This window comes from Dipodomys spectabilis, unplaced genomic scaffold, assembly GCF_019054845.1.
Source record: "Dipodomys spectabilis isolate Male_0828 unplaced genomic scaffold, ASM1905484v1 ptg000261l, whole genome shotgun sequence".
In the NCBI taxonomy this organism is placed as follows: domain Eukaryota; kingdom Metazoa; phylum Chordata; class Mammalia; order Rodentia; family Heteromyidae; genus Dipodomys; species Dipodomys spectabilis.
In genome coordinates, this window is record NW_024870938.1 from 657,501 (window position 1) to 672,058 (window position 14,558).

The window sequence follows — 14,558 nt, forward strand, 5'->3', positions numbered from 1 at the left end:
GAGTGTGTGCCAAGTGTACCTGAGCACACACAGAGCCCTGTCCTTACTAGGAGTGTGTGCCAAGTGTGCCCTGAGCACACACAGAGCCCTGTCCTTACTATGACTGTGTGCCAAGTGTACCCTGAGCACACACAGAGCCCTGTCCTTACTAGGAGTGTGTGCCAAGTGTGTCTGAGCACACACAGAGCCCTGTCCTTACTAGGAGTGTGTGCCAAGTGTGTCTGAGCACACACAGAGCCCTGTCCTTACTAGGAGTGTGTGCCAAGTGTGCTCTGGGCACACACAGAGCCCTGTCCTTACTAGGAGTGTGTGCCAAGTGTGTCTGAGCACACACAGAGCCCTGTCCTTACTAGGAGTGTGTGCCAAGTGTGTCTGAGCACACACAGAGCCCTGTCCTTACTAGGAGTGTATGCCAAGTGTGCTCTGGGCACACACAGAGCCCTGTCCTTACTAGGAGTGTGTGCCAAGTGTACCTGAGCACACAGAGCCCTGTCCTTACTAGGAGCTGGGATGCAATGCAGCCCTTGATGCCACCCAGAAGGATGGACACCTTGCTGAACACAGAAGTGTGGACCCCCACTATGCTCATGGGGACCAAGGCCGGGTGGGAGGAACGCTTTTAAATGCAAAGGGCCTGAAGTGGCCAGCACCCAGGCCAGAGGGCAGCCCGGCTCCTTTGCTGCAGGTGGAGCAAAGGACAAGCCAGCTTGGGACCGGCTGCCTCCAGACCCCGAGATGACAAATTCTTGTCTTCCAAGCCCAGGGTGCAAGGCCAGAGCAAAGGTCTAGTGTGCACGGCCACGGTGGCCCTACCTGCAATTCAGTGCTCAGGGGCCAGCTTGTGTTTGGGACCAGCCTGGGCTGCATGGAGACACCTCCCGGAGAAAAGTACAACGGCACGGCCAGTTGGACGGCGGGACGCCTTGGCCAACTAGCCGCGAGAGGGAGCATCATCTCGGCAGTGTTCTGTCTTTTATGTTGTTTCTCAACATTGTAGGTTGGGAAAAGAAAGGAGTAAAACATGTGCCAGAGGCGATGCTGGGAGTTTTCGTAAATGGCCTGATTCATCCCCCAGCCCTGTTAGACAGGCGCTGTTATCTCTGAGCTGGAAGGGGCGCGCGGGAGGGCGGGCAGGCGGGCGGCAGGCCACAGCTCATGGCCCTCATCAACAGCAGCTTTAATCGCTTTTTTGTGTGTTTTTGAGGTAAGGTCTCACTGTGTAGCCCAGGATGGCCGTGGACTTGAGACCCTCCTGCCTCAGTCTCCCGAGTGCTGGGACTGCAGGTGTGCACTAAGGTACCTGGTGAAAATGCAAGCTGCAATGTGAACCGAGGCAGCCGGTTCTACGCCGGGCTCTCAGCGGCTTCCTGTCACTCGGGCAAGGCGCACTGGGCTTGGGATGTCTTGTCACATGCATACAGAGCGAGAGGGGTCAGGCCCAGACTGACCAGTCCACACGGTGAGTAAACGAAGGTGAAAGAAGGTACCTCCTGAGACCCATAGTGGGCAGGGCTGAGGTGCCTGAGACGAGCAGAGAGCAGGACCTGGCCTCCACGAAGGGTCTCCGTGGAGTGGAGTGCGGGGAGGGGGGGGGGGGAACCGGGCGCCACACGGAAGATTCCTCCCGCTCAGGCCGCGCTGGAGGCTGGCGGCGTCAGCCTCACCTCCTCGCTTCCTGACTGCGCCTCGGTGACCCGTGGGCTTCAGTACGGTACCCTGGTACTGCCAGCCTCGGCCCGGGACCGTGACGCGCCCCTCAGGGGTATCTTAGCTATCAGTCCTGGGACCACTGTTTTCAGAGACCAACCACAAGCCTTCCACCAGGAGGTCCCGCCAGGGATGCACCCCGCCAGGCCACCGCCCGCTGCTGCGGGGTGTGGCGGCAGCGGCTGGAGGGAGAGCCCAGGGGCGCGGGCCTGAGGACCGTCCTGCCCCGAAATGGGGGTTGCCTGTGTGGGCCCTTCCACACCCATCGCTCCAACACAACACACACACACACGCACACACACCCACACACACCACACACATGCACACAACACACACACGCACACCCACCCACCCACACCACACACACACCACACGCACACACACAACACGCACACACACACACACACCACCCACACGCACACACCACACATGCACACACCACACACACACCACACACACGCACACAACACACACACAACACACACACCACACACACACAACACGCACACACGCACACAACACACACAACACACACACCACACGCACATCACACGCACACACACAACACGCACACACGCACACACCAACGCACACACACAATACGCGCACACACACACACACAACACACATGCACACACACAACACACACACGCACACACCACACATGTACACGCACACACACACACACACCACACACATGCACACAACACACCCACGCACACACACCCACACCCACCACACACACACCACACGCACACACACAACACGCACACACACACACACACCACCCACACGCACACACCACACATGCACACACCCACACACACCACACACACGCACACACAACACACACAACACACATGCACACATGCAACACACACGCACACACCACACACACGTACACGCACACACACCCCCACACACCACACACACGCACACAACACACACCCACACGCGCACACACACCCACACCCACACGCACACAACATATACACACAACACACACGCACACACACAACATACACACGCACACAACACACACACAATACACACACACGCACACCACACACACCACACACACACGCACACAACACACACACAATACACACACACGCACACCACATACACCACACACACACGCACACAACACACACACGCACACATACCCACACACACCACACACGCACACACCACACACACACCACACACACCACACGCACACACACAACACGCACACACGCACACACACAACACACACAACACACACAACACACATGCACGCACACAACACACACATGCACACACCACACACACCACACCCACACACCCACACACACCACACACACGCACACCCACACCCACACGCACACAACACACACAACACACACACGCACACACAACACACACACGCACACACACATGCACACAACACACACACAATACACGCACATGCACACCACACACCACACACACACGCACACAACACACACACAACATGCACACACGCACACACATGCACACAACACACACACACAACACACACACAACACATACACACACAACACACACACGCACACAACACACAACACACACACACAACACACACATGCACACACAACACACACACGCACACAACACACACACAACACACACACACACAACACACACACACACATGCGGCTAGGCCCAGGCCCGGATCCTCAGGGCCGAGGGTCCAGGGTGGAGAGGGGGAATTGAGACCCGTGCACCCGGCACCGGGAGCTGCTCAGGTCACAGGTGTCCCTGGAGCTGGCAGTGGACGCCCCTGGGGGCCTCCAGGGTCGGACCCCAGCCTCCCCTCACACCGAGCCTGGGTCGTCCAGAGACAGGAGCAAGGCGTACGCTGAGCTCAGGACGGGCTGGGGAGACACTCGTGTGAGGAAGACTCAGGTGAGCCCCGGGGCCCGGCCGGCACAGCCTCCACGCAGGCCCACACACTGCGGCGAGGCCGGAGCTCCGGCCTCTCCAGAGGGGGACACTGGCTGGACACCCCAGCCCAGCTGGGCGCTGAGGACCAGCTGAGGTGGGACCAAAGTCCTCCCTGCTCAAGAGCAGAGGCCAGTGGGCCAGAGAACAGAGAGGCACCCTGCCTGCCAGAACCACACAGGGCAGGGCCAAGGACTGGCCTGGGTGCCCAGAGGACTGGCCCTCCCAGGGACAGAGCCGGAGGGCAGGAGGTCCCTCCAAGCCGGACTCCGCGGTCAACACCCACACCCCAACCCAGCCCGCGCCCCCAGGAGCTCACGTACCTAGAAGCCACCCGGGCCACCAGCCCAGCTGCAGGACGGCCCAGGCCAGCGGCCAGGGCACCCGCATGCCCAGCTACAGCTGCGCTCCCCCACCGTGGCTGCCGCTTCCTTAAGCAAAGGTGGCAGTGGAAAGGAAACCGGCAGGGTCAGGTTGGGAGGAGGCGGCTGCGTAGACCCCTCCCTCTTCCTCCACCTCCATAGGGGAGGAGGACGTCCTCCTGAGAGGGCGGGAGGGTGTGGGGAGCTGGCTGGAAGGGGTGGGAATGAGAAGAGAGTGGAGAGGGAGGAAGAGGGGGAGGAGCAGGAAAAGATGAGGGGAGGAGGAGGAGCAGGCGTGGGTGGGGGTGTCAGCGCTTTGTCCCTCACTGTGGGGAGTCTGTACCTCAGGCCTCTCCCCTGGACACTGGGATGTTTTGGTCCTTTCTTTGGGGGTTGGGAGGGGGAGGGGGTTCTGCCCCTGGGACCATATATAGCCTCTCTCTGGGGCTCGGCCGGTGGGACCCCACCCTACCCTGTGCAGATGGACAGGCGCAGGCCGGAGCCCTAGAGCTCCAGGAGGAGCAGCAAAGCTGGCTGCCTGCCCCCCCTGCATGCCTGGGGTCAGGTGCCCGCTCCACCCACCTGGCCCGCTGGACAGGGGAGGCCAGCTGGGGGGCAGCAGGCTCCAGCAGCCCGCCTGGGGTGTTGGGGACGTGCTCTTTCCTAGCCCAGGGGCCTAGACATGAGGCCTTGAACCCCGAGCCTTCTCTGGGCCGAAACCCTTTTTCTGGTCATGCCCAGGGCTTTGGTCTCTCTCTCTGTTGCACAGTGGCCTTGGGTTTTCCCATCTGCCCTCTCGTCCTGGCTGACTTCCCCTTTGCCTTGCTGCACACCTCTCAGTCAGTTCTTTCCAGACCTGTCTTCAGCCTCCGCTGATGGCTGATTTCCTGCCCTCTGCACCCTGGTTGGGGTGAGGCCAGCCCGGCCTCCTCCCCACTCCCCGACTTGTTACTTGTGGCGAGCTCTGGTTGTTTCATGGTGTTATACTCTAAGCTTTGACCATGATGAATGGAAAACAGGAAAAACGAAACTGCTGATATTAGTGATGATATGTGTGGGTCGCAGCACCCTAAAATAACCAGCCAGGCTGGAAACTGCCTGGCTGTGCCTCAGAGGGGAGCCAGGCTGGGCTGGAAGGAAACGTTACCGAACACTGTGGAAAAAGAGCGTCAGCGGCTGCTGGTGAGGGCCACAGGGCGCTTGCTCAGCAGGTGCTTCGCTGCTGTTCTCAAGTCTCAGCCTGGGGTTGGGGTGTAGGGAGGACTGGGGGTTCCCCTTGCCCAGACCCAGCCGAGGAGGTGTCACACTGCAGGCCTGCCCTGCATGGCCTCCCAGGGAGCAGCGGCTCCCAGAGCGGCAGGTCAGCATGTCCTACTACTGGACCAGGCAGCAGGGCTGGGATTGGTCAGGAGGCCGCTGGACCAGGCAGCAGGGCTGGGATTGGTCAGGAGGCTACAGGCAGGAGGGCTGGGATTGGTCAGGAGGCCACTGGACCAGGCAGCAGGGCTGGGATTGGTCAGGAGGCCACTGGACCAGGCAGCAGGGCTGGGATTGGTCAGGAGGCCACTGGACCAGGCAGCAGGGCTGGGATTGGTCAGGAGGCCACTGGACCAGGCAGCAGGGCTGGGATTGGTCAGGAGGCCACTGGACCAGGCAGCAGGGCTGGGATTGGTCAGGAGGCTACAGGCAGGAGGGCTGGGATTGGTCAGGAGGCCACTGGACCAGGCAGCAAGGCTGGGACTGGTCAGGAGGCTACAGGCAGGAGGGTTGGGATTGGTCAGGAGGCCACAGGCAGGAGGGCTGGGATTGGTCAGGAGGCTACAGGCAGGAGGGCTGGGATTGGTCAGGAGGCTACAGGCAGGAGGGCTGGGATTGGTCAGGAGGCTACAGGCAGGAGGGCTGGGATTGGTCAGGAGGCCACTGGACCAGGCAGCAGGGCTGGGATTGGTCAGGAGGCCACTGGACCAGGCAGCAAGGCTGGGATTGGCCAGGAGGCCACAGGCAGGAGAGCTGGGATTGGCTGGGAGCTGTGACTGGCTGGGGGCTGACTCTGGACAGAACCCACTCAGTCACTTCTCTACTCTTTGTCTGGGGTTTACTCTTGGTCCCCATCCTCCTGTGGGGCCCCAGTGCTTGGTGCTCTGTGTGGACAAAGCTCTCCACTGAGGACTGGAGGTGTGGCTGCCTGGGTGGGAAGATGTCTGGCTCCAGGCCTGTGTGGGGAGGGAGGGAGGGAGCTTCTGCTTGTGTCCCCCGTCCTCTGCACCTCTGCCTTCTCTCTCCTCTTCCCTCCCCCATCCCTCTTCCTACCTGGGCAGGGACTGGGTGGTGTGCCAAGGCTCACAAAGCTTATGAGCAGTAGGATGAGGATTCTGATGGAGGCTGAAGGGTCTTGCGTGGCTCCTGGAACCTTCTGAAGGACACGTGGCCCAGGGAGGGTCTGGGGACTTCTGGCGTCCAGAATAGGAGCCTAGAGGTGGAGGAATGGCTGTCCAGGCTTGGGGTAGGCGAGCTGCACCCCGATACCACACTCCTCGGCAATGTTCCCCCAGCACACGCCTCTCAACACAGCTTCCCCAGACACGCACGGGCCGTGACATACATACCACCCCCAGAACAGGGCACCCCCAACACATGGGAGCCCAGCACACGCTATCCTCAACACACATAGCCCTCCTCACACACTACTGAACACACCCACAAACCACAATGCCAGCACACACAGTTCCAACACACATAAGCACAACTCCCACAATTCCCCACCACATACACACAATGTCAGCACTCATACACCCTGTTAGTACCCTAGCCCTCTTCGATAAAGAGGAAGACGCTGGGCTGGAGGGGCTGCGGTGCCTGCTGACTCCCATTTCCTTAGCCTTCCTGACCCTACTTCCTAGCAGGGGTCACGGCCAGAGAGGGCCCGCGTGGAGCCAGGCTGGCCCCGGGGTCAGGCCTTCCGAGATGCTGCAGAGGCAGACGCTGCTTATTTCTCCTCACAGCACAGGACGTGCCAGCAAGGGAGGCTTCGTTCAGTGACCCTGAGCCTGGGCGAGCACATTGCCTGTGCACTGTCACCCCAGGGGACAGGCCGCAAGGCTGTGGCCTAATGCTCTTCTCACAGGCACGTGGCAGGTGCACCACACACCCGTGTGACACAGTGGGTTGGGTCGGACTTGCCACGTGTACTGACCCCCAGGGTCTGTCCATGTGTACTGCGTCCTGTGGTCTGTCCATGTGTACTGCGTCCTGTGGTCTGTCCACGTGTACTGCCCCCTGGGGTCTGTCCATGTGTACTGCGTCCTGTGCTCTGTCCATGTGTACTGCCCCCCGGGGTCTGTCCATGTATACTGCCCCCCGGGGTCTGTCCATGTGTACTGCGTCCTGTGGTCTGTCCATGTGTACTGCCCCCCGGGGTCTGTCCACGTGTACTGCGTCTTGTGGTCTGTCCATGTGTACTGCGTCCTGTGGTCTGTCCATGTGAACTGCGTCCCGGGGTCTGTCCATGTGTACTGCGTCCTGTGGTCTGTCCACGTGTACTGCATCCTGTGGTCTGTCCACGTGTGCTGCGTCCTGTGGTCTGTCCATGTGTACTGCCCCCCGGGGTCTGTCCACGTGTACTGCCCCCCGGGGTCTGTCCACGTGTACTGTGTCCTGTGGTCTGTCCACGTGTACTGCCCCCCGGGGTCTGTCCATGTGTACTGCCCCCTGTGGTCTGTCCACGTGTACTGCGTCCTGTGGTCTGTCCACGTGTACTGCCCCCCGGGGTCTGTCCATGTGTACTGCCCCCCAGGGTCTGTCCACGTGTACTGCGTCCTGTGGTCTGTCCACGTGTACTGCCCCCCGGGGTCTGTCCATGTGTACTGCCCCCCGGGGTCTGTCCACGTGTACTGCGTCCCGGGGTCTGTCCATGTGTACTGCGTCCCGTGGTCTGTCCACGTGTACTGCGTCCCGGGGTCTGTCCATGTGTACTGCCCCCCGGGGTCTGTCCACGTGTACTGCGTCCTGTGGTCTGTCCACGTGTACTGCCCCCTGTGGTCTGTCCACGTGTACTGCGTCCTGTGGTCTGTCCACGTGTACTGCCCCCCGGGGTCTGTCCATGTGTACTGCCCCCCGGGGTCTGTCCACGTGTACTGTGTCCTGTGGTCTGTCCATGTGTACTGCCCCCCGGGGTCTGTCCACGTGTACTGCGTCCCGGGGTCTGTCCACGTGTACTGCGTCCCGGGGTCTGTCCACGTGTACTGCGTCCTGTGGTCTGTCCACGTGTACTGCCCCCTGTGGTCTGTCCACGTGTACTGCGTCCTGTGGTCTGTCCACGTGTACTGCCCCCCGGGGTCTGTCCATGTGTACTGCCCCCCGGGGTCTGTCCATGTGTACTGCGTCCTGTGGTCTGTCCATGTGTACTGCCCCCCGGGGTCTGTCCACGTGTACTGCGTCCCGGGGTCTGTCCACGTGTACTGCGTCCCGGGGTCTGTCCACGTGTACTGCGTCCTGTGGTCTGTCCATGTGTACTGCGTCCTGTGGTCTGTCCATGTGTACTGCATCCCAGGGTCTGTCCACGTGTACTGCGTCCTGTGGTCTGTCCACGTGTACTGCGTCCTGTGGTCTGTCCATGTGTACTGCGTCCTGTGGTCTTTCCATGTGTACTGCATCCCAGGGTCTGTCCACGTGTACTGCGTCCTGTGGTCTGTCCACGTGTACTGCGTCCCGGGGTCTGTCCACGTGTACTGCCCCCCGGGGTCTGTCTACGTGTACTGCGTCCCGGGGTCTGTCCACGTGTACTGCGTCCCGGGGTCTGTCCACGTGTACTGCGTCCTGTGGTCTGTCCACGTGTACTGCACCCTGTGGTCTGTCCACGTGTACTGCGTCCTGTGGTCTGTCCACGTGTACTGCCCCCCGGGGTCTGTCCATGTGTACTGCCCCCCAGGATCTGTCCACGTGTACTGCGTCCTGTGGTCTGTCCACGTGTACTGCCCCCCGGGGTCTGTCCATGTGTACTGCCCCCCGGGGTCTGTCCACGTGTACTGCGTCCCGGGGTCTGTCCACGTGTACTGCGTCCCGTGGTCTGTCCACGTGTACTGCGTCCCGGGGTCTGTCCATGTGTACTGCCCCCCGGGGTCTGTCCACGTGTACTGCCCCCCGGGGTCTGTCCACGTGTACTGCGTCCTGTGGTCTGTCCACGTGTACTGCGTCCTGTGGTCTGTCCATGTGTACTGCCCCCCGGGGTCTGTCCACGTGTACTGCCCCCCGGGGTCTGTCCACGTGTACTGCCCCCCGGGGTCTGTCCACGTGTACTGCCCCCCGGGGTCTGTCCACGTGTACTGCCCCCCGGGGTCTGTCCACGTGTACTGCGTCCTGTGGTCTGTCCATGTGTACTGCGTCCTGTGGTCTGTCCATGTGTACTGCCCCCCGGGGTCTGTCCATGTGTACTGCCCCCCGGGGTCTGTCCACGTGTACTGCGTCCTGTGGTCTGTCCACGTGTACTGCCCCCTGTGGTCTGTCCACGTGTACTGCGTCCTGTGGTCTGTCCACGTGTACTGCCCCCGGGGTCTGTCCATGTGTACTGCCCCCCGGGGTCTGTCCACGTGTACTGCGTCCTGTGGTCTGTCCACGTGTACTGCCCCCTGTGGTCTGTCCACGTGTACTGCGTCCTGTGGTCTGTCCACGTGTACTGCCCCCCGGGGTCTGTCCATGTGTACTGCCCCCCGGGGTCTGTCCACGTGTACTGTGTCCTGTGGTCTGTCCATGTGTACTGCCCCCCGGGGTCTGTCCACGTGTACTGCGTCCCGGGGTCTGTCCATGTGTACTGCGTCCCGGGGTCTGTCCACGTGTACTGCGTCCTGTGGTCTGTCCACGTGTACTGCCCCCTGTGGTCTGTCCACGTGTACTACGTCCTGTGGTCTGTCCACGTGTACTGCCCCCCGGGGTCTGTCCATGTGTACTGCCCCCCGGGGTCTGTCCATGTGTACTGCGTCCTGTGGTCTGTCCATGTGTACTGCCCCCCGGGGTCTGTCCACGTGTACTGCGTCCCGGGGTCTGTCCACGTGTACTGCGTCCCGGGGTCTGTCCACGTGTACTGCGTCCTGTGGTCTGTCCATGTGTACTGCGTCCTGTGGTCTGTCCATGTGTACTGCATCCCAGGGTCTGTCCACGTGTACTGCGTCCTGTGGTCTGTCCACGTGTACTGCGTCCTGTGGTCTGTCCATGTGTACTGCGTCCTGTGGTCTTTCCATGTGTACTGCATCCCAGGGTCTGTCCACGTGTACTGCGTCCTGTGGTCTGTCCACGTGTACTGCGTCCCGGGGTCTGTCCACGTGTACTGCCCCCCGGGGTCTGTCTACGTGTACTGCGTCCCGGGGTCTGTCCACGTGTACTGCGTCCCGGGGTCTGTCCACGTGTACTGCGTCCCGGGGTCTGTCCATGTGTACTGCGTCCCGGGGTCTGTCCACGTGTACTGCCCCCCCGGGGTCTGTCCATGTGTACTGCCCCCCAGGGTCTGTCCATACCTGCTGCTATCCATGTCTGACCACATGGTCTGTCCACATGACATGGCTACCCGTGGTCTCGGTCTCCCGTGGCCCCCGGGTCTGTTATGAGCATGAGGCATCCTGTTTGTTTAGCTGTGCCCTGGCCAGGTGCATTCTGGTGGGTTCCAGTTTTGGGTTTTTGAGCAGACCTGTTTTGGATGTTGGTGTGTGGGGCTGGCGTGAGCATCAGTTTTCACCCTGCAGCTGTGGTCACTGCTGTGTCCTGCATTTTTGGAGCCTGGACCCCACATTCTCAGTGACGAAGCCTGCAGGGTTGGCTCCCCTCCCTGCTGGAAAGGGAAGTGCTTGTCTGCAGGGCCTGGGCCTTGAGGCTGTGGCAGGCCAGACAGCAGAGTGGAAAGTATGTGGGGGGAGCCCACGCTCTGACAGCAGCAGGAAGTTTCCGTCCTGCGGGGACAGGGCCAAGGAAGTGCAGGAAGCAGAGGGCTCATCCCGAGAGGACTGGTGTGAAGTGGAAGCGGTGTGGCTGCGTGCTGACCCAGAGCCTGCGGGGCGTGGACCGGGCGGCTCCGTGCGGTGGCAGTCTGGCTCACCGCTGCTTGTGAGGTTGGAACAGGAAACGGTTAATAAGGTTTGCAGATAAAAACTTTCTGTGCCTCTGAAACAGTTCCCAGAAGTTAAAGGGAGAGCTGTTAATTATCTGCCCAATTTAAGACCTGAATTTAAATGTTCCTAAATGGGGCATTTCTACACATTATCACACACTTGTTCCTTAAAACAGTCATTTTTACCTCCAACCCCATTTCTAAGTGTTCTAGAATGCGGTTAGTAGTTGGAGTGCGCATATGATTCTGACTTTTCCAATGTGCATGTGTGTCGTATGTGCGTAGGTGTGTGTGTGTGCGGTGTGTGTGCTGTGCCTTCTCACACAGATGCAGTGGTCCCGTGGCTGAGGAGCTGGCGGGGTGGAATGGTCCTGGTTTCCGTGGCTCACACTGCTCCTTCCAGGGCCTGGTCAGGGCCCAGCGGACGGGGGGGGGGAGGGATGGCCACTGGACCACGGGGCACAGCAGTGGCTTATCTGGCCGTGAGGTCCACTATCAGGGCCACCCTGCTGCCAGCTGCCCAAGCCCACTCCAACTCTGGACAGAGCCCAGAGCCCAGAAATGGAGCCGTGGTGCCTGCCCGGGCAGGCCAGGGGGAGGACGCTGCTCTGCCCACCACCGTGGGGGGAGGGCCGAGGCGCCGGCAGCTCTCGCAGCCTGTGAGAGGCTGGGGAGACTGCACGAGGCTGGGGAGACTGCACGTCAGGAAGACCGCGGGTTCTCCAGTGCTCCCACACCCAGTGGGGCTGGTGCTGCCATCGAAACTCCCTCCCAGGCCGGGGGCCCACAGCTCCAAACTTCCCCTGACCCAGGGCCAGAGTTGGGACCCAGCGGTCACACCTGCAGTCCTAATGCCTCCGAGGGCCACAGTTCAAGCCTGAACAGGGATGTCTCGCCAATCAGTCACCCAAAAGCTATAAATGGAGTTGTGGCTCAAGTGGTAGAGCACTAGTCTTGAGCAAAAACACTCAGGGACAGCACCAAAGCCTTGAGTCCAAGTCCCAGACCTGTCAACAACAACAACAAAAACCTGAAAACCAAAACCAAACAAACAAAGACTCAGAATCCTCAGAGCCAGGCTGTGGCTCTCGAGGAGAGGCAGCAGGGCCACAAACCAGTGCTGCTGGTTGGAGGGAAAGATGGTTCCCAAGCAGCCAGAAACCACGGGGCCCGCAGGAGAGGCCCACTTCTGGGGGCCCTGGGGGAGCCCCCGTGGGGTGGGCCTGCAGCATCCCACATGGGCCCAGGACCTCGGCACAAACCTAGCACATCAGCTAAGATGACAACAGCCATCTGGTGGTAATAAGGACCTCAGACAAGGAAAGGGGCAGTTGGGTTATTCTCACATGAACAAGAAGCAGAGGCAGGTACAAGTCATGGAGTAATGACCGGGGTCACTCCAGCCGTCACCAGCATCAAGGAGCCAGGCCCCTAGCTGCCCTTCTCAGGACACCTTGTGGCATAAAATGGCTGTCAGAGCACCAGCCATCATTCAGTACTGACCACAGAAGAAAATGAACGCAGAATGAGGAGAGTAGGGTTCCCCCTCTCCAGTCCCATGTTAAGGAGCCTTCCTAGAACATCCCAGTGATTTTCTCTTTTAGCTCATTGCTGAACTTAACTGAAAGAAAGATACCACATATTTGAAAGAAAACCAAGAAGTGTCAGAAGTGAAAAGTGCAGTAACCACAAGAAAGCCTTCATTGAGACGTGCTGTGGACTGGACAACGGTGAGGACCGAGTCCAGGAGCCGGGGGACGGCGGGGAGAATCATTGTGCCCTCAGGCATGGGGCAGAAGGGTGGAAGTGTGGCCGAGAGACAGCAGGGGCAGCCTGGCCAGGGCCCCTCTGCGGCCCAGTGGGAGGGAGGTGCGGCCAGGCGCGGCCAGCGGTCTGTCCTTGTGAATCCCGTGCTGACTTAGATCACAGCCAGGCTCGTGGAGAGCGAGCCCAGACCGTGTCACCAGCAAACCCAGACGGGTGGAAAGACAGGGCACCCCTCCTCAGTGGGCCGGGGCGGAGGAAGGGCTGCTGGCAGGGCACCCCTCCTCAGTGGGCCGGGGCGGGGCAAGGGCTGCTGGACTGTCAGCGGGAGGCAGAAGCGGAGGCGGCACTGGCTCCAGTGCCGGGACCAGGACCAGGACCAGCCCTGGGCCTCAGACGGTGGCCAGCCGGAGGACCCAGAGGCCTCCGCGGTCCCCCGCGGACGCTCACCTCCGCCAACGCTCCCCTCCTTAGAGGTGCCGGGAACCCAGGGACCCCGATGCGTGGCTGTGGCTGCCGGGTGCCTCAGACCCTGCTTGAGGGACGGGTGCTGCTCTCTCCCCTCAGGGGACTCGTCCGGCCGAGGGCTTCCCTGTGCTGGGGACGCGGGGCTGGGGGGCGGTTGGGGACAAAGGGTGGTTCCGAGGGCTTCCAGGCCGGCATCGCGCTGGGTGGTGGCTGTCAGATGCCACTTGGGACCCGGCTCTGAGCCGCAGATGCTGAGCACACCCACGCCGGCTGCGGGCCTGGGGACTCAGCAGAGCACGCTGTACACCCCGGTGGGCGCCATTGTTCCGTCCTGCCGTCCCATCCTGCCAGCCCGGCCTGGCCTCTTCCCGGCCTGGCCTCTTCCCGGCCTGGCCTCTTCCCGGCCTGGAGGATGGGGCAGCAGAGGTGGAGGCAGCGGCGGCAGCTGCACCCCAGCAGGGTGGCGAGAGATCCATCGCGGGTGGAAAAACCGCACAGGCCGCTCAAAGTGGCCGTGGCTGGGCTGGTGGCCAGAACCTGGGGAGGGGCAGGAGCTCTGCGTCTGGGGAGGGTCTCTGCGGACCCTGGGCTAAGTGGCATTCGTATTTTGGCATGTGAATGTTTGGTGCCGCTTAGATTTCCATGCGGGGCCGCAGCCCTCCCCCCTCGAGCCGCTCCCACTGCCTTCACCCACAGCTAGGAAGCCGGGCACAGCGGCTGCGGACATCGGAGATCCAGACACAGGAGGCCGAGGCCGGCGGCCAGCCTAGGCTGCGTAGCAAGCCATTGTCTCAAAAACTTTCAAGAAGGAAAAAGGCGGGAGGAGAGACCTTCGGAGGAGCCCGCAGTCGCCCTTGCGTGGGGTTGCTCTGCTGCGCTCCAACGGCAGGCGCTGTGCCGGTCAGAGGCCAGGCCCGGGACGCAGGGCCCCAGCTACTCTCAAGGGAGCGTGTAGGCCCCCGTTCCAGGGTGCTGTAAGGGGAGCAGGGGTGGGCTGCCTGGGGGCGGACAAGATGTGTGAGCACACACTGTGCCTGGCCAGGCCTGGACTCGGTGCGCCATGCGGCGCTGCTGCCGGCTGGCTCCGGGCTGGTTGCCATGGAGACCCTGCTGCTGTGGAGGCCGCCCATTGGCCAGCGTGGGCATCTCCTTGGGGTCCGGCAGACGCAGCTTCAGCCTGACTGCGAGCACAGCACAGC

General features: G+C 61.3%; 1 protein-coding gene across 2 annotated transcripts in view; it reads right to left on the reverse strand.

Annotated features, from left to right (window-relative positions):
• Pdcd1 (programmed cell death 1) overlaps positions 1-4,100 on the reverse strand; it is an 11,025-nt gene extending 6,925 nt beyond the window's left edge. For both annotated transcript variants that reach the window (XM_042699672.1, XM_042699671.1), the window contains exon 1: positions 3,996-4,100. In XM_042699672.1, the coding sequence (XP_042555606.1) occupies positions 3,996-4,062 (67 nt within the window). In that variant the 5' untranslated portion in view covers positions 4,063-4,100. The remainder of the gene's footprint in view (positions 1-3,995) is intronic.
• Between the last annotated feature and the right edge of the window lie 10,458 nt (positions 4,101-14,558).